The sequence below is a fragment of the Haemorhous mexicanus genome, chromosome 1 (genome assembly GCF_027477595.1).
Source record: "Haemorhous mexicanus isolate bHaeMex1 chromosome 1, bHaeMex1.pri, whole genome shotgun sequence".
NCBI lineage: Eukaryota > Metazoa > Chordata > Aves > Passeriformes > Fringillidae > Haemorhous > Haemorhous mexicanus.
The window spans coordinates 67,534,135-67,553,523 of record NC_082341.1 but is presented as its reverse complement, the minus strand read 5'-3'; the positions used below and the strand labels follow the sequence as shown (position 1 = coordinate 67,553,523).

General features: G+C 42.0%; 1 protein-coding gene across 1 annotated transcript in view; it reads right to left on the bottom strand.

Annotated features, from left to right (window-relative positions):
* The window catches only part of ADTRP (androgen dependent TFPI regulating protein), a 31,257-nt gene extending 12,415 nt beyond the window's left edge, over window positions 1–18,842 (bottom strand). The window contains exons 1-3 of the mRNA XM_059852421.1: window positions 17,799–18,842; window positions 10,470–10,604; window positions 8,946–9,047 (exon numbers count right to left, since the gene is read on the bottom strand). Of these exons, the coding sequence (XP_059708404.1) occupies window positions 8,946–9,047; window positions 10,470–10,604; window positions 17,799–17,951 (390 nt within the window). The 5' untranslated portion in view covers window positions 17,952–18,842. The remainder of the gene's footprint in view (window positions 1–8,945; window positions 9,048–10,469; window positions 10,605–17,798) is intronic.
* Window positions 18,843–19,389: the final 547 nt, after the last annotated feature.

The window sequence follows — 19,389 nt, the reverse complement described above, 5'->3', positions numbered from 1 at the left end:
CTCCCTGGAAGCTGAGTGTCCTTCCTCAGCCTCCTACCACAACCAGGAGCTGCTATTCATACCTGGCTATCCTTCTATCAAAATAACCATTCCACCTCAGTTATTCCTTTTTCAGAGAAAAGAGATAGAAAATATTTCTTTGATGTTCCAGTTCCTTTCAGTCATTGGCACTGTTCTTTTCTTCTGTTCTGTTTCACAAAGATATTCTTCAGCTTTGCAACCTGCTTGGTTGATTGCAGAAGTTTTGTAGCAGTACAAGTGATTCCTGAATTAATTTAACAAGAAAAATATCTTCAGTGCACACAGTTTTCATATATAATCCCTGTAACTTCTTTTAGTCAGAAATCTATGTGTTAAGCTGCTTTCAAAAAGATTTAAAAGAGTTTATTTTCCATAGTTGAACAATAGTTTGTCCTTGAACAAAACCCAAAATGCCCATGGCAAGGCAGCAGTGATGGAAAACCTACACCTTGTCCTCATTTTTAGGCTTTAGCCTAAGCCTTTGGCGGGCACGCTGATTTAGAGCACCTCATTTTGACAGGTATTTTGGAGGATGCCCAGGAAAGAGCAGCACAAAAAGCCAGAAAGTATGAACAGTGAAGCAGCCCAAAGGCAGGCATAGAAACTGTGAATGCACTGAATGTGTTGCTGCATCTAGAGAGGAGAGGAAAATGAGAAGTTTCAAAGGCTTATGAGATTGATGCAGTGATAGCTGTGATGGGTGAGTGTTCCATGTCCACCGTGTCCCTGACCAGGGGTGAGTGGCTCAGTGTCCCACAAGAGAGATGTAGCTTCATGTGGGAAGCACATACACTCCAGCAGCACACAGACAACGTGTGGACAGAGGATACAGTCACAGGGACAGGCTGGGGGTGGTGAGGGGCAGCCTGCTGCCCAAACACGCCATGCATTGGCACTGCTGCTGAGCAGCAGGCTGGTAGTGCCTGCAAAAGATTTCTGGGAGATCTGCTTTTTAGTCTGTGCTGGTTTAGAAAAGGCTGATATGCTTTACTACTCATTTTTTTCAGGCTCCTCCACTTATGTAGGAGTTAGAGAAAACACTCGGGGGCTTATAAATCAATAGAAGCTTGAAAGTTACTAGTAAAATTGGAACATTTGGCTGCTTTTGGGAATAGCCAGGAGTTTAGTGGAAGGGGTAGGTTGAAATTTCTGCTATTCCTGATTCAATGAGCTTTCCACCGCTTGTAAGAATGTTTCCATGTCTAAGGACAGCAAAAGCATTCAGGAGTGGGACTGACTGCCTCTTGGTTTGCAAACAGTTTCATAAAGTTCTTGGAGCTATACTGATTTGGAAAAACAAATGCAAAAAAACCCCCCAAAAACAAAGAAAGAAATTTGTTGTGGCATAGGAAAGCTGCAAGCTTCTCTCTTCTTAAGTCCAGTGATGTCACTGGCCCATGACTGTGTGCTGTGTTTCTGTTCAAATAATTGCATCTTTTAAAATATATTTTGCCAAGTATACTAACTAGATGTGGGGTTTTTTGTAGAGTCATTTCAATTTGCTGTGAAAATGCCTTCTTGAGACAGATTACTACAACAGTTCTCAGCTTCCTCAAGCACCCCCAGGACAATTTAAAAAAAAAACTGGTTTTTTTTTCCTTTTTGGATATAAAGGGGTTTTTTTGTTTTTTTTTCATTTATCCCTCTGCCCCCCAATTCTTTCTCATCTACACCCCAGGCTTGTAAACATGTGGGAAAATCTTCCCTCGCACTTCTGCTATCCCAGAGCCTATTTCTGCCAAGCTGAATTTGTGTATTAACAGTAAAATCACAGAGGAATTTCCATCGAATACCCAAGCAAGTTTATGACAGCAGATGAGTATTTGTAGAGCAGACACCAGGGGAATGTGTGGATGGCTACAGGGCACAGAGCCGGCCCCTCGCCTACGACACACAATTGGCTTTCCACATGATTTCCCTCTTACAGCCCAGAGACGTTGACTTTGGCAACATCATTAGTGATAGAGCATATATCATGGCTAATCAGATCTGCTGAAAGGCTATAAAGGCTTCTCGTATCCTTTTCTAAAAAAAAAAAAAAAAAAAAAAAAGAAGGATGAAAAAAATAGATATATTTTCTCATCCACATTATTTTTGGCTGTAAGTCTCTGGTGCACAGTCATTAAATATATTTTCGATCCTACTTACCAGTGTTTCATATTCTTAAACTGACGTATGTCTGAGGAGCACAGTATTTGTATGGGGCCAAATTAAAATATACAGTTTTGCCTCTTCCTTTAAAGAAAACTTAATAATTAAGCTCAGATTGACACAGATCAAAACATTGGCAAAACTTGCTGGAAACAGTGACTCATTTTTTCTTTCAATTAACAGTTTCTCAGTTTCATATATAAACAATGAAACTGTCAAAAATAATTATCACAGAGGGAGGGGGAAAAACCCACCTATTTCACTCCAAGATAAGGAAAACAGGCTAAAACAATAGCTGTGTGTACTGATCAGGTTATCAATGAACCAAACTGAATCAGAGAGCTTTTCCCTACTCTTGGCAAGGATCCTGTTGGTACTTATTTTTTATGTTCTTTGAAATATTAATGTATTTATTTGTCTAACAACCTCTGTTTGTTGAGGAAAGCTTTCAGCTTACAAATTTTGCAAGAGAAGAGTTTTAAAAATTTCTTCCTAGAGTGAAGAGATAAATGTGATGGGACTTTCAAAATGATCAGAGACATTTAGCTAACTAATCACACTTTTAGCCTAAATTCTGCTTCCAAACATTCCATTTTAAAATCCTTTGTGTCTCTTTTTGGCAGTCATTGTGATTTTCCATTTGGTTTTAGTTTCTTTGCTTCTTTCCTGAAAAACTCACGTGAAACTGAACTAGTTATAAAATTACAAATTTTTTTTTTGTTGCTTATACAAACTCTGGCATATGAATACAGGAGGAAGAAGGTTTCTTAAACATATTCTGAACTTTATCTCAAATATTGGCACGTTAACTTTTCTCCTGCAGAGAAGAACATTCCCCTGCTTCTTTACTTTTTGTTTCCTACCCTGTGTTCTATGTTTCCCAGGATACATTTCAAGTTCATGAGTTCAAGCTGAGATGAATAGTCTTCTCTGAATATTATTTCCAGTGTTTGCTAAGACCATATGGAATTTTTACTTCCCGTATTTTGAGTAATTCATGTATTTATTTAATGCTATATCCTTGTTTCGCTGTTGAGAATTCAAGTAAGAGCGAGCTTCCTGGGGCTGAGAAGGCAGGGTTGGGTAGAGTTTGTGCTCAGCTGCAGGCTCCAGCCTAGGCTGAGCTTTGAGCCCATGAATACTCTCCCCAGAGCTGCTGAGATCACTTGTGCTCCTGACGCGTGTGTCGCAGTTGACTCGGTGTGACCTTGTTTGACTCCAGAGAGAAGGAAATGATGCCTCGGTTGACCAGAGCTGTTTGTTTCTAATTCGTCTGCATTTACATACCCTCCATGTCTGCTTTCCATTAACATGTGAGACTTTAGGGAGGGATCTTTTCACAAACAGTTACCCCTGGCCAAACTAAACTCCACTGGGCACAGTTGGAGACCTTCAAGTGCTTTTGAAAAACTGTCTGTGTTTCTCCTTTCAGACCAATTCCCCGCAGAGCCTGTGTGCTGACAAGCAGTCATGGCCAATACTCGTGCTTCTCTCCTCCCCATCGGTACGTTACTGCAAAGTAAAAGGAAAAACCCACTTTGGTGTTGCCTTATGAGGCTCATAAGCCAGTGCTCATTGGTTGTCCCTTGAGGTGTTTACTCAGATACTCAGCTCTTTGTTGGAAAATGTCCCCATGTCTATGGAAATTTCCTTCAGTTGGATGCTTTCATGAACAATTACAGCCTGTGTTATCTGAGCATAATAAAACTAAATGGCTTCCTGTCACCATAACCTCTGTTTAGTTTTTATACTCATAATTTTCCAAATCTCTGTATGGTCTCTACTTTCTTGGCTAAATTTTGGAACTAATTCCCTCTTTTGATTTATTTTGCTATTATTTTGTCTGTGTTCAAAAGCCCCCTTCAAATTTTTCTTTTGCAATCTCTCCCTATACATTTTTCTTCTTCCCTTAACCTCTCTTTATTTTTCAGGGTGGAAGGGGCTTTAGTTTTATTGTTCATTTTATTTCTTTAACTAGTATCTTGCCATGTTTAGTTGAAGATATAATTCTCTCTTGGGGTTGCTACATGTCTTTCGTGTGTCCAACCATCAGTGCCTTTTCGGGGAACCACGGATTTATTTTATGGATAGAGCGGGAGGCACGGGGAGTCCTGTTCCTGAGCAGGTGTGTAGCAGATTAGTGAGGAAGCTATTGCTCAATTTAGTTCCAGCAGCACTCCTCTCTGAACCATCAGCTGCTACCTGTTTCTGCCCTTTCCAGATCCATTCATCCTCACCTGTAAAGCAACGTAATTTTTTTTTTCATTAGACGTGTAGGTAGTTTGAGAACGTTATAGTGAAAAATGGATAAAACATTAGACCAATTGTATGATCAAAGGTAAAAGAGCTTCAGAGATATTTTCTTGCCTGCACACATGCATTTTTGGGAATAAGGTCCTGGCTGAATATCCTATTGCTTACTAGCAAATGTTTTGTCTCAGTGTCAATGCCAGAATTTTAATTGCCTTCCTCCCTGACATTAGATATGTAGTCTAAGAAACTGATGTTGCACTGCAGCTGGAGGCTGACATGAGACTGAAGTGACACATCCTTTGCTGTGGAATATTTTCCTCCAGCTGTTCCTGTGCAGGGAGGGTTACGGAGACTGCACCTGTGCACGCTGGGGTAGCAGCAGCCCGGGAGGATTCCCTGCCATAACATTTGTCTGTGAAACACATACTTTCTCCCTGAGGAAATGGGCTTATGTCAACAAAAATGGAAACTTCAAAAAAATCTGTGTAGCGCTGGGAAAAGCTAAGCATCTTTGCTCTTAAATGTGTGGGGTGATTAATTTTGTGTGCCATATTCCTCACACACACATTCTTCTTCTTTTGCCAAAAGCTGAATGTAATTGGCAGCCTGTGAATGTCCATAGTTGCCAGACAGCTTAAAATTGAGATACTGTGAAATGCAAACAAATGGAAATGTTTCTCCCTTGTGTAAATATGCAAGAATTATTAAGCATTAAATAACGCTTGCAAAGAGAATAGTTTAAGATGGCCAGAGATGAACCTGAGGTTGTTCTCGTGTACACACCTGGAGTAGGAGTCAAGTTAGAATGGCCTGGACAAGAGGGTTCTGCCCTACAAACTGAATTTGCACCCCCTTTTTTTGATTAGTGATGCAGCAGCTTCCTCAAACAGCTGTAGTAAGATGTAATACTTCATACAGATACCCTCACATGAGGGTAAGAGTAACTTATATTCACATAACTTACATTTTTTCCAGATGGACATAAATCACACAATCCAAAATACCATTTCTGTTGATGTAGATGTGTCCACGCTGGGTAAGGTAAGGTGAGGTGTAGCTAGGTAGGCAGAACACAAGCAGCTCATATACAAAGATCCCAGATGAGAGGGGACATAGTGAATTCTGCTGGTATTCCTGCTGTCAGGGCATCTGTGGCCTGCTTCAGTGAAGGCAAATTACTTGTATGTACCTTGCTTGTTCTCTCACTACCTTACATTTTTGGTTTTTAGTTTTCAGGTACAGCTTAGCCACAACAGGGCAAAGTGCAAAGGAGCTTCAGAAGCTCAGGCGACAGGGGATCGATCTGTGGATCTGTTGTCATCTTTGCTGAAAGTCTGCCAGGTAAGAAATGTTTCTTCTGAGCCTCCATTTACCTTCCTTCCTTGTCTATTCTCAGCTTTATAGCTTACAATATCTTCTGAACATGCACAATTCATAACCATGTGTCAGTAGAGTGCCCGGGGAACTAAAATGCTGGTTTTTGTAAAGGTGAAAGGGTAACACAGCTGCAGGGTAAATTAGAAAAAGAGGTGGCCAAACTCAACTTAGCTGCAGTTTGAAAATAAAGAAAACTGTGCCAACAGACTGAAAATATAAATCTTCTTTTACAAAACACAATTGTGCCATTTCTATTTTTGTGAACACATCTGCTCAACATTTATATGTATCTTTTGTTATAGATCAAAAATGTTTTTGAGTTATCTCTTCTGACCCACCAGTGGCCCACTTTATTTAGCATTCAATTCTGTCAGACCTTTCAAAGTGTAGTGTTCCCCAATACTGCCATTAAGTTGAATAATACATGCACATGGTTTAATCCAAGCTGTCTCCAGCAGTTAAGTCTCCTTCTGGAGAGTATCCAGATGTTGCTTGAAAAGCGATGACTGGGAAAGAAATAAACAAATTCACTTGATGAATTGGCCAGCATATCTTTTGTGTTGGCCATCTTCCACTTCAAAAAACTTGTTCAAATAAAATAATTGTGCTTGAGACATAAGTAGACCGGACTGTTTTCATCCCGAAAGGTCAAGGTTTTGTATAAAGATGGTAAAACATAATTATCCCAGGCAAAGAGAAGAGGAAACTGAGGCCCGGCTTTTGGGTTAAACTCAGTAGAAAAGCAAAGAGAGAAAACTAGATAGTCTGGAATATTTGGTCTCCTTCAACTATGAGCAAAATTCCTTTCTACATTAAGCATCCTGTCTGCAAAACAAAATGTTTCTGTTCAGAGTGCAAAAACTTGGCTAAATTATAGTGCTCACTGTGCAACTCTGGGCTACCAGGTGGGCAACAACAACCCTTTCATCCACTGTAAGAGCAGTTCATGTGAGGATAAAAATTGTTATTCATTTCTGCAAGGAAGGTGCTGCAGCATCACTACAAAGGCAAGGAGCTAGGTATTCCTGAAGTGGGTTTGCATGGTTATTTTTTAGGCTAGCTCTCCAGTTACATAACAACATATGCTTTCCCTCTGTACAATATTAAAATAGACTGAGATTTAAAAAAAAAGTACTCCCACTGCAAATGATATGGCACTGATGGTTACTACTGATACACCCATGTCTTTCTCCTCCAAAGCCAGCTACATGCTGCTTCAATCTGCCATGAAATGCCTGTAATCTCAAAGCCATAATGTAACAGCAATATGCAAGGAAAGGAACCCAAAGAAAAAGAGTCTGCTTGGCAATCAGAACTTGGAGATTGTCCCTTAAAGTGTCCCTGGATCTTCTTAGTGTCTCCAGCAGATATTCTGTGTTGGGAGAAGGAAATGCCTCAGCTAAGCCTGAAGACACCTCTTGGAAGGTGTTCTAAAACACAGGATTGTCAATAGCAGGATCAGTCTATGCTGGTGGCAGATGTTTTATGCTTGATAGTGACTGGAAGGAAAATTTCCTACCCAGGAACTGTCAAGCACAAGATGTCTGCAGTGTATTAAGAGCTTTAGAAATAAAATATCAGGTTGTGATAGAGGTTTGCTTTATGCGAAGTTTCTCTCCCGTCAAAATAATTTTCAGGAAGAATTGGTTTTCCTTTTTTAACGCCTGTTTTTGACACTTCTGATACAGAAAAGCTTTTTGTTGTAGTCAAAATGACTCTGTTATGAAATGTAGATGTAAGGTAAGGTAAGGTAAGAAGATGTTATAACTGATATGTTTGAGGGGTTCCTGCAAAGAGTTCTTGCACATGAAATAAAAATGCATGCCCTAACACCTCTCAACCTTCCGATGTCATTAACAACAAATGTGGAAATGGAAAGGGCAAATTCTCAGCTGTGAGCCAGGATTAAAACAAGCAGCAAAGCCTATCTTCTCTGAGCTTCACTTTGTGCTACTCCTCCCTTCCCCCTTGCTCAGCACCTCCACCACTGTGAGGATTTTAAACCAGTTGTCCATACTAAATCCTGGACCTGAAACCAGCATGATGCTGAGGACATGAAGAATCTTTCATTTTGGTGGATGATGGTTTTCAGAAAGAGCAGAGCCCTTTTGCACCTGTGCAGACATTTGAACAGCCACAGAAAGATCCTGGTGGAAATGAATTGGTGGACAGAGAGCAGGTGATGAGGTTAAAAGTGCATGGTGGCTGTGGTTCACCACTCGGGTATCAGCAATGCGGACATGCCTCTGTGTGTTTGGATTCCAGTCACACAACTCTGAATGCACCTGTCTAAATCAAGGGGCTGCTCAAACCTTGAGCTCTCCTCAGCCAGACACCCCAAACCCTCCCAGATTTACCTTCAACACTCACTGGGTATATCCACTGCAGTGGATGGCAAGTTCTTAAGAAATGAAGTCTGAAGAGAAATGAGTCTTTTATGTGATTATTTCATACTTTTTGGCTTCTCTGATTCAGCCTAGAGCTGAACCTCTCCCTTCTCTCCCACTTCCCATTCGTCCCACGAGGCCTCCCTGACCTTGCAATCCACCCACAGTTTCCATGTTACTGTCAGCCTCCTTTCACTTGACTGATGAGAAATATGTGATTATTCAACACATCATAAAAACGGCCAGAGCAAATGAAGGAGAAATCTGGAAAGTATTTATAGAAAATCTGTAAACAATCACTGCAATCCAGCTATTCAAAGCTGTGCACACATTAGCTTATTAGCTGCAGAGCTGTCAGATTCTCTTTTGTTATTTCACCTTTTTCAAAAATTAAGGGCTGCTTTGTTGCCTTCACAGCCATTTTGTATTTCAGAGACTTCTGTTAGCAGACACAATTTCTTTTTTGAGCTACAATAAGTGAGATTTTCTTTCCTTATGACTACACATCATTTCATTGACTTCAGAGGTTTGACAAGCACCGATTAACTGATGTTCCTTGTGTGCTAAAAGGCTTCTTGAGGCAGCTTCAAGCACATGCATCTGATTGCTGCGTACAGCTCAACATCAGATTCAGATAAGCAGGAAGGAGGAGGTGAGAACGGAAAAGCTGTGAAGCTCTTCTGGAAAACGGCACAATGCAGTGGTGGGGCACAGTCTCCCTTTTCCCTGCAAGAGGCTGAGGTGTTTCTTACTCACCATAGCATGATTTAACCAGAGCGGGATGACTCCATCAAGGCTTTTGGGGTAAACCAGCTCTCGGTTGTAGCTATACAGTGTCCAGAAGGATATACACACAAACTGGAACCAAAATGCAAAATGAAAGAAATTTAAAAATGGAAGACAAACACAACTGATGGGATTTGGTTAGTGCTTTCATTTCTGAGAAGGCAAAATGTCTCCATGCTTTTTTTACATGAAAAATGATGACACTGCCAGAAAAACTCATGTTATCTCACATTTACTCAGAGATGCAGTGTTCTGTGTTGATACTGAGAGCAAAAAAAACCCCGCTTTATAAACTGCCAACACTGACATTTTCTGTGGAATCTGAGATTAGCTGCTGCTTTTTTTTTTTCCTCTTTCCCTTTCCCTTTGCAGATGGGATCTTTTGATGGTCAAGTAGTTCTCCTCATCAAGAGACTGTCTGTTAAGCCTTTGTTTTGCTCAGTAAGAAAGTAAAAACAGATCTTGATAAGGCAGTTCACATAAACTTACCCTTTACCTTCACATCTCATAAGCCTAATTCCTAAACTGCAGGTGAAAGCTGCACACTATGGGCACCCATTTTTTTCCCCAGTAGATCAGGAATTACAGTGGGACAACTTAACTGGAGGAAATGATCCCTGGTATCAGTTACTGATACTTGGGAGCTGACTTGCAATTTTTGGTCCGGCTTTGTATTTGAGTGCACTTCGTGCTTGGGGCTAGAAATCAGGGATGTGAGATGCTGGAAGAGTGAGCCTGTGCCACAGTCCTGCGGGCATGGGGAGGATGCCTGGCAGGATATGAGAGCAGCATAGTGAACACTCTGACTCCATCCCTGGCAGGGCTTTTTTATGGAGCCAGCTAGCCGAGCTGCTTGTGGACCATGTTTAAGCAGTGTTTCTCAGCCCTCTGAGATTCAGTGATGGCTGCAGGCATCACTCTCACAGAGCGTACCTACATGTATAAATAACCCATCAGTTCCTGTCCAACCCACGGCATTTTGATAAACAGCATTGTCTGTGAGGGAGTAGGTGATCCATGATGAATCTGACGTAGGCTGTGACTATAATTATTTTCTCCGTGAATCTGTTTCTCTCCCGTGCTTATTTAAAGTTACTCTGGCATCAAAGAAGGAGATGTGAGGTTTTGCTGCCTCTTAGGTACCCTCTTGTGTCCTCCTGACCTGTGCTGCCCTTTAGAGAAAAGCCCTAAGTTGATAAATCCACAGCTATTTGGACCATGAGATTAACAGAGAGGTTACACCTCATTCACCCTTTGGGGTCAATCTGTGTCCACTTGAGGACAGCAACCCTAATGTTTGTGCAAGAGGCTTTGCTCTCAACCATGACAGGTTCAGCATTGTTTCTTCTTCTAAATGGTCCAAATCCATTCCAAATTCAATGGTAAAAGAAAGCCCTTAGTTCTTATCTATTTCCTACACATACTTTTGGTGCTATACACCCCTAATCATTTATGCAAACGTTATTTTCACATACAGAGACAAAGGGTACTTACTGTGGACACTGGGAAAGCCAGGACACTGAAAAGAAGGTCTCTGGTGGAAATTATGCACTTAGCACATCGCAGTTTCTTAATTAGTCTCAACACATCAGCCAGGAAGGACACCCCATAGAAGACAGCCTGCAAAAACTAAAGTAATTACACCTAATGAGGGAAACTCATCCAGCTTTCATTAGCATGTTTCTCAATGAAATCTGTTCTTGTTCTTCAGGGAGCTGTTTTGTTCATGAGCTGCAAGCCTGTGTGAGGGAAATAGCTGTTGGCTAAATCTCTTTTTCTAACCCAAACTGATTAAATAAAGTTGGTCAGGAGATAACTTTAACAGTATCCCAGTTAAGAGATTAAACAGAGATGTGTGATGGGATTCAGACGGGTGAAGTGAAGGGACATGTTGAAAGCCAGCTCCATCACACTTCCCATGTTAATGGTTGACCACTGGTTATATCTGAGCAGGAAAGAACAAATTATGTCAGGACATTTTTCCTGTAAAGAAATTGCTAGATAGCTTTTCTATTATTTAGCCAACACAGGTTCTTCTTTCTAGGGACTCACAGTGCAATTGATCTCAGTGCCAAGTAGCTCAAAATGATCTAAGGTGAGAATTAGGTGCAGAAGTTACAAAAACAGAACCTCTTTTGCTGAACTCAAAGGGATTCAAGAAAGGATTTCAAGTGCTTAGAACAAAGATCCAGATGTCATCAACTAAAAATGAAGTTTTACTTAAGTTTAAATGAAACAATTTATAACTAATGAATTTTAAGATTAGGAGATTGTGTTTTGAAGGTTTTTTCCTTCTTTCTTTAAATCATTTATAGGTAGTGAGGGTGGGATTTTTTGGGGAGGACAATAGGATGATTTGGTAAAGAATTAAATACATGCGCAGCGACAAAACAGAGTTCTCCAAATTATATGTAAAATTGTCATATTATTGTGGTTTAAACCAATATTGCTTTTCTAATTGCTTCATTTTCTCTCCTAATACTCCACAGCAGATCAAGATGAACCAGATTTGTCAGACACACAAAGGCAGAATAGAACCTTGCAGAAAAATACTTCTCCCACTGTCTTACATTTAGCACCAAGTCAGTTCAGTTCACTTAACTCATGGGGTGATCTCTTCTTTTTAAGGCTAGGTTGTCACATGCAATATGGGAAAAGCAGTCTACTGCAAACACTGGATCAGTTAGTGATGCTTAAATGGAAAGAGGGCTACAGCTTTCAGGATGAGATCTCTTTTGCCATGATCTTACTCTGACTCAGATATTTATTTAGAGCAAAGTCTCTGAAGTTGTGGCTGGTTGTTTCATCAGTTTCTGAAGAAGCTGAAAAGGGTGGTGCTTGGGAGGGGATAAAATTAGTGCAATGTTTTTTCCATCAGAAATTCCTTTATTATCAAAATATATGAGGGGAGGAGGAGACTATGATTTCACCATGCCTGTTGTCAAACAAGGGCTTCTGCAAGCTTTCGTTTCCAGAGACTGAGTCTTCCTGGGCAACATAGTTTGCACTTATCTGCAACCATCCCCAAACATTTTGTTTCTGCCCAGAACAGGGAAAAGATACAGTCTTCCTTCCCTCTCCTTTCCACAGCCCAGAGAGCCAGGACAGTAAGTACCACTGTTGGATTGTCCCTCTCCCCGTGCAGACCCACAGCAGTGGAGGTAGGGAGGTGCTGACACAGGTTGGGTAACTGGCCCAAGATCACCCAGGACCAGGGACCAGAGGTTGTGCCTCAACCAGTTCAGCTGCAAAAGCCACATGTTTCCTATCAAGGAAGAACCCCAATCAGAACCCACATAGGTTCATCAGAACCCACACAGGTTTTTGTTCAGTTCTGAGGCACCCAAAGCATCTCTTTCAAGTGTGATTTCCCCTCCCCATTATCACAATTAGCAGGCACTTTTTCAGTCAGTAGGGATTCAGCCCTGCAAGTCATGGGTCTGGTTCAGTAAAGTCCACACTGTTGTGCAGTGTACTTTAACACAGGTTCAGGCCAAATCCTTGTCCCAATCCTTGGCCTCACCAGGACACCAATACCGAGTCCTTAAAGAGCTAAGAAAAGCCTGGTAATAAACAGAAGCTCTTGCTACACCCTGTAGAGTCAGCAGTAACTTTCTGTAAAAGGCATGAAAAATGAACGTGAGGGTGGTGACAGTCCAGTGACACATGGTGACTAATTGCCAATAAAGCAATTAGGGAGAAGCCTGGTTCCCAGAGGATGGGGCTATTATTATCTTGTTCATGGCCAGCCTTACATTAATCATGGGACAGGGATAGGCTGCTTCTTTCCCCACTTCAAAATTAACTAAAATAAACATTACTGAAAAGAAACAGTTCCAAAACAGCCACATTCTCAGCCTAGTAAATATTCTGTTATACACAGGGGAGGACAATGTTATCTTCTGTATGGAAAATTCTTATCTGAATGTGTAACCTGACCCATTTCTCCAGCTAAACATGGAGAAGAACAACTCCTGAAGAAGTTTGAACTCAGCCTCAGGAGCTTGGATTTGTGCTGCTGTAACTCTACCCTTGTTCATCACCATAGTTTCAAAGGTGTTTCAGACAATTTAGGGATCACCCTGTATTTCCAAGAGCAATGGAAGGTTATACAAGTAATTTTCAAACCAGAAAACTGAACTTAGCTACGATCATCCCTAATACTGCACAGTCTGGCATTGTACACCCCCAGTAGATTAAAATCCAAGCTCCAAACCCACTGGGGTTATTCTTGTAAGAAAGGTGCATCCAAATCGTGTAGCCCTCCATTAAAGGGAAAATGTTGACATAAAAAAAATAAATATGTGAAAACATCAAATTATTCCAGATGTCCTGTGAATTTCCCAAGCAGCAGTGCTGGCACTCACAAATCCACTGCAGGCACTCATGGAATATAAATCCACTGGCTGTAAATAGAAAGGATTCCCTAAAGTGTTCCCACACGAACAGAAGGAAGACTGGAAGCATTCAGAAAGCTAATGATTAACCCAAAGAGGAGAATATGGATATGATTATCCCTGCTGGAGAGAGGCTGCTTTCCCCTCTAGACCCTGCAGAGTTCCATGGTGCTGGGTGCTGTAGAAACATTTAATTTGGCCAGATCAATTTTCCAAACTGAGACTCACAGTGACAGAGACAAAGCTCAATTTTTATCTGGTGCAGTGATCAAAAGGGTGTTTCTGTTTAACTAACCTGACATGATTTACTTTTGTGTATAAGATCTTGCCATATGTGTATATTGAGATCTTCAACTAGTACAAATAAATCGGGCTCCGAGCTCTGCCCTTTAGGGAGGGATAAATCCAATATTCTGAGCAAGTTATTAGACATAAAAGTTAACATTTAGTGTAGACACATATCCATTCACATGATAGTGTCTTGGAAAGTATCTTTACTAAATCCTGGGCCCATTCTGAAATAAATACAAAGCAGCTTTCAGGACAATTGAAAAGTATTTCCATTATGAAAGACAAAAGTATAAGGAACAAACTGGGGCAGGAACACAAGTAATAGTTTTTAAAGGTGCAGTGTGCTCTCATTATACAGTGATTTACTAATAGATTTACAGCTGTGAGCAGATTTTTATGAGCTCAGATATTTCAGGCAATGAATGATTCTGCTTGCACTGTTTTATGTCACAGATGAATGAAATAAATACAAAACTGGTTTTATCTGTCATTTCTGCTTCTTCAATAGTGGGTCAATGAACCTCTTTGGTACAAAGCCCATTTATCCTTTTTTTCCCCCTACAAAAATATTTCCTTACTGAATCTTGATTGCTATGATCATTAAGAAGATGAATCTGAAGCAATATCAGAGATGTAGCTCTCTTGGGAGAGCCACATGACTAGCAAGGAATTGAATGAGGTGCTAAAAGAGGGTCATACCTAGAAGGAATTCTTCCAGCATCTCTCCAGCAAAATGGGAGACAAGCACCATTTCCATCCCCAGAAAATGTTAGTTTTCCCAGTATTTCTATTTCAGATCACAGTGAGGTGGCCAGAGCAGCTTTCCACAGGAAGAAATTTTAAAATGCTTTTCCAAAGAAATAAGAGAAATTTTGGAGGGAAAATTTCCAAGTGATTCAGACAGCCAGTGGCAGAAGGCAGGCAATCCCAGTCTGGCAGGACACAGGCAGAAGAGCTGGACAAAGGCTGTCTCTGTGTTCCTGGCTCTGGGGAAGCCTCCAAGGCACTGCCCAGGCCTGCCCAGCACAGCAGATCCACTGAACCAGAACAGCCCAGTGTGAAGCTTTTGCCAGCTCTTCTTCCCCACAACCATAACTCCCGACATCCCCAGGGGTTTTCTAGGGTTTGTTCAGACTGACCAAAATTCAATGCATTGCGTGTGCACCCAATGCACAAGTGTGGTTGACAGGCACCTCTTATTCCTCGATGCTCCTCACCATCAACAGGGAGTGGCTTAATGCCAGACCATGGGATGAGTCCTTTAAGTCCAGTGGAGCGCCACAGAGTGCACCACAGCATGTGGGAAATGTTGTCTTCTCACACTCTTCCTCTCTTATACAGCAGCTCAAGAACCTTTTGCCACCTTTTTGCTGCTGCTTTACCAAAAAATGCTACCCAGTTCAGCAGGAGAAGGGAGGTGACAACATTTCTTTCCCTAATGCCTCTTCATTTTTTGGCAATCCTTTCTTGAAATAAATAAATCTCTGAAGAAGAAGGACTACCATCCATGAAGGAGTAATTTTGCACACCCTTTCCCATTGCCACATTTTCTGCATGAGAGGGGCAATATCTTCAGCCCAAACCATTTCCCTTTTGGCTGCCAGCTCCATTTTAGCATTGGGATCAGATCAATGAGTGGTTAAAATTTGGGAGTCAAAGGACTGGGGAAGTGGAGCAAGAGCCCTCACTCACGGAGATTTAATAAAACCCTCCTAGGTGTTCAACAGATCTGTAAATGAGCTGGCAAAGGGAGCAAATACTGAGGTGGTACACTTTGGTGAATCTGATGGAATTTTTTTCCCTTGCAAAGAGACCTGACTGTAAAATTGCCAAAGAACCTCAGGATGCTGAGTGCCTGAGTGATCAAATAGTAGGCAAAAATCAGTGTTGATAAGTGCAATGTAAAGCATTTCAGAAAAAAATTAAAAAGCAGCTTCTATTATATTTTTTCAACAGTGGGTTCTATATTAGCTGTCGCCATCCAGTAAAAAAATATTAGTCTCAGTGTGGATTGCTCTCTGAACTTGCTGCCTCCTTGCCTACCAGTGAGCAAAAAAGACAAATAGAGAGTTAAGAGCAGTCAAGAAGTATTAAACTACAAAAAAGGAAACACCTTTAGGCCACTGTATAAACCCACATATGCTCATAACTTGACCACTGCAGCCTGCTCCACCTACTCCCTCCTGAAACTTGAAAAACTGCTGCAAAGGGTGACATGGATGCTTTAATGAGAAGCAGCCCTTTGTGAAGAGAATTGAAAAAGGTTTGGGCTTCTGGCCTGCAGAACACAGTAACGGAGAGGATAATCTAATGGCACTCTAAGGAGTGGCAAAGAAAACGTGAACAGGGATGGATGATTAAATTACAACACAGAAATAATGAGGCATCCAGCTCAGCTGTCAAGGAAGCAGGTTTACACCAACAAAATGAACTGCTCTTTCACACAAGGCACATTTGCCTCATGGCGCAGAGGACAGGGAAAGTACCAGAGGTCTGAACAGGCATGTTTTTCCTTTAGGTAGATGAAAGAAGGCTTTGAATGGATATAAGTTACCTTAGCCTGGATTTATTTTTTGGCTGGCAATGCTAGTGGGACAGTAAAGCTATGGAAACTTCAGTTCACGCTTGGACATGCTCTTGCCTTGTGCAGCCTTTCCCTGACCATCCACCGCTGGTCACTAAGGGAAACTGGATGACAATTTCAGTGAGTATTTCTTCATCCCAAAATACTGGGGGATTGGTTACTTGCTTTGTCCTTTTGATCTCATGCTTTAGGGCTGGGTGGTAAATCTCATTATAATGGTGCCAGGGGATGGGGGTGGAGATGCTGTTTTGCCTGAAAGTATGGGTGGTATTTTAGTGGGGTCAGCTATTCCCCCAAAATGGCAATACTGATAAACAGGCGCCATCACAATTAGCAGTACAAATGCCACCCGACTGCAGTGATATATATGTGTCCTCATCCTTCCACAGCTGGCTTGGCCACTGAGGAGAGGGCTGGGGCTACCAGAATCCCTGGGTTTTTGTGGTCACTTCACTTGCCATTCACTGCCTCTTGGTTGCAAATGTTTCACAGAGTCACAGAATGCTTGAGGATGGAAGAGAACAAAAATCCTTGCCTCCCTGAAGGTCTCCAAAAGCCCTACTTGGAGCTGGGGAGCCTTTAGCCTTCCACTGAACTCCAACATAGGATGTCTCCTTCTGAAGGGTAAAAGTAGAGACCAACATGCCCCAGAGCAGACCTTCCACTGGAATTTAACTCTGATGGTCACACAGAATGGATGAAAAGCTATGGAGGTCCCTGTGGTCATCCTTCAAATTAGCAAGTGTGCCTGAAATTTTTCCCTCATAGGAAACCTCTCCACAAGTCTGGTCTTTCCACCCCACCAGCACTACTTCCCCAAGCTGCTGATGAACACCTGGGACTCTGAACAAGCCTTCTTCCCTGGGTATCTCATGTACTTTCACTTTGAATTTCTATCCTGTGAAATGATAGCACATTAGAAGAACCAGAACACATTACTGTCTCTCTTTTTCTGTGTGCTTCTAGGAAATGTGCAAAGTTGAAAGCTCTCTGAAACTCATGTAATAATATCACAAGCACCTCTCTCCACAGGCTGGAATTTCTTTCCCTTGTGTTCTCAACTGATTGTCAAACGAAGCAGGTACTCTGAATGGCTAAATTAGCACGGTGCTCTGCTTTGTTTCACTTTTCCAGTAATTTAGAGGACATAAGAGCCTATTTAGAAAATTGAAGTAAAACTCCAAGCAGTGTTGAAATGTTTTGAATCAAAGGTTAGAAAACAGGCACCAAACTTGTATGTGTCCTGACAGGACATACCCTCACTTTTCTGTCCTTCTCCTCACTGACAATGTCTCTTTTACAAGGAGGCAGCTAGCTTTGAAGTATTTTCTGAAAACCAAGCATGTCACCAGTCAATATTCTTTCTGCATGAAACCTGTGAATACATTTCACAGCACAAGCACAGATCCCTCCTTAGTTTCCTTTGGGGTAAAAACCACCAAAGGAAGCAGTTTAACAGCAGCAAATACACCAGCTGCATATGTCTTGAGGCGCAGATGGCAGACAAACAAACAGACATATTGGTATCACTGTACAACAGGATTTGCTTACCAGATTGAGGACTGTCAAGTATTTCCACTGCCCACCGTAAAGGAACACTTCAGATGGCCGCTCCTCTGCTTTTACTTGTGTGATGGAATAGGCAACGAAAAAGTACCAGACAAAAGCAAGGCAGTGGTACGTGGCGAGGGTAGAGATTTCCATGCTTCAGCCAAGAGCAACTGACAGCTGCTCTGAAAGCAGCTTTTCTCTTAAGGTGCTCAGTGCATGGGATAAGGCAAGGCAGGAGGGTTTACTTCAGAGCAGTCTCGGGACGCGATGCTACTTTGCTCTGGTCAAAAGGAAAAATCACAAGGCTGTGAACTTCGCTTCTATTTGTTTCCCTTTTTACTTTACAGATAGGCTGGGGGGTGGGGGGGATGAGGCTTATTCCCTGGATTTAAATGCCTTGCTCAAGATTACCAAAGATTAGTTGCAGAGTTACATAAGTTTTGGGTTGGGTTATTCTTTTGCAAAAGTGGGGGGGAGTTTTGCTGCTGATTTTGTGTAACAGGCTGTCATGTGTTGGTAGAGAGTGAAAACAAGTGGCATTTTCCTCACTTGTAGCTGTGTGTGCAGCCATGTCTCCAGCTCAGCTTGGGATGCCTCTGTGACTGTTTTTGCCTTGTGCCAAAGAAAGAAGTGGGAAATGTAATGGCTTGTGAAAGAAAAACCTACTTGATTTGCTGATAAGCTATGGAGGCAGCAAGGAAGCTGACAGATTCATAGGCAAAGGTCCTTGGGGCTGAAAATCTCTCTGGCTGTTTTTTTTTTTTTTTTTGTGGGAAAAGGCTCTGCCACCTTTATGCTGTTCCCGGCAGCTGGAATTCATCACAGCTGTGCATGGCAGGTTGGACAAACTCTGAGTTACTCTGAAGCTCTTGCAGGGATGGAGACAACAGGGCAAAGGCCTTGGGTGACAAACAGGAAGTGCTGAACAGCCTGTCTTGCCTCTCTGCTCCTGTATTTGCTGCCATTCACCTTCAGACAGCCCCTCCTCCCTGGCGCAACATCATCGCAGCATCAGGGCTGAGGAGAGAAGAACCAATAAAAAATGACCCTAAAATGAAGCAAACAAAAAAATTCCCATGAGAATGGTTGCTTTTCCCTCTCCTCCTGCCTCACCAAGCAGTCATAACTAGCACTGGAAAACACACACAGCATTTCCTAGAGTCTTCATAACTGCTGTGCTCTCAGCAGTAATTGCCACCTGAGTGTTTCAGAGGGGCCTTGATGGAGGGCAGGTATCACGCCCCAGCCCACAGCTGGACATTCCTCATGCAGGATGGGGAGGCAGGATACTCTTCCTGCCCCTGCAGACATTTCCCCATGAGCAGGGCTCAGCTTTGGCCAAGCAGACTGCATTAAGAGATCTCCTTTTCCTCCCCTTTTAACTTGCTTACAGACAGCATTGAGCAATCTGCTGTGTTTTGGTTTGGTTTGTTTTTATCTGGCTTTTTTTTCCCCCTCCTACTAGATGCAAGGCTCCATGTGGGATAATTTCCTATGAACTCAGACAGCAATGTGCCTGCTTGTTGGGAAACAGACCTTGCACTAAGGCGCTTCAGTATTCTCTTGTGTTTCATTGGCTTCTCCCCTAATT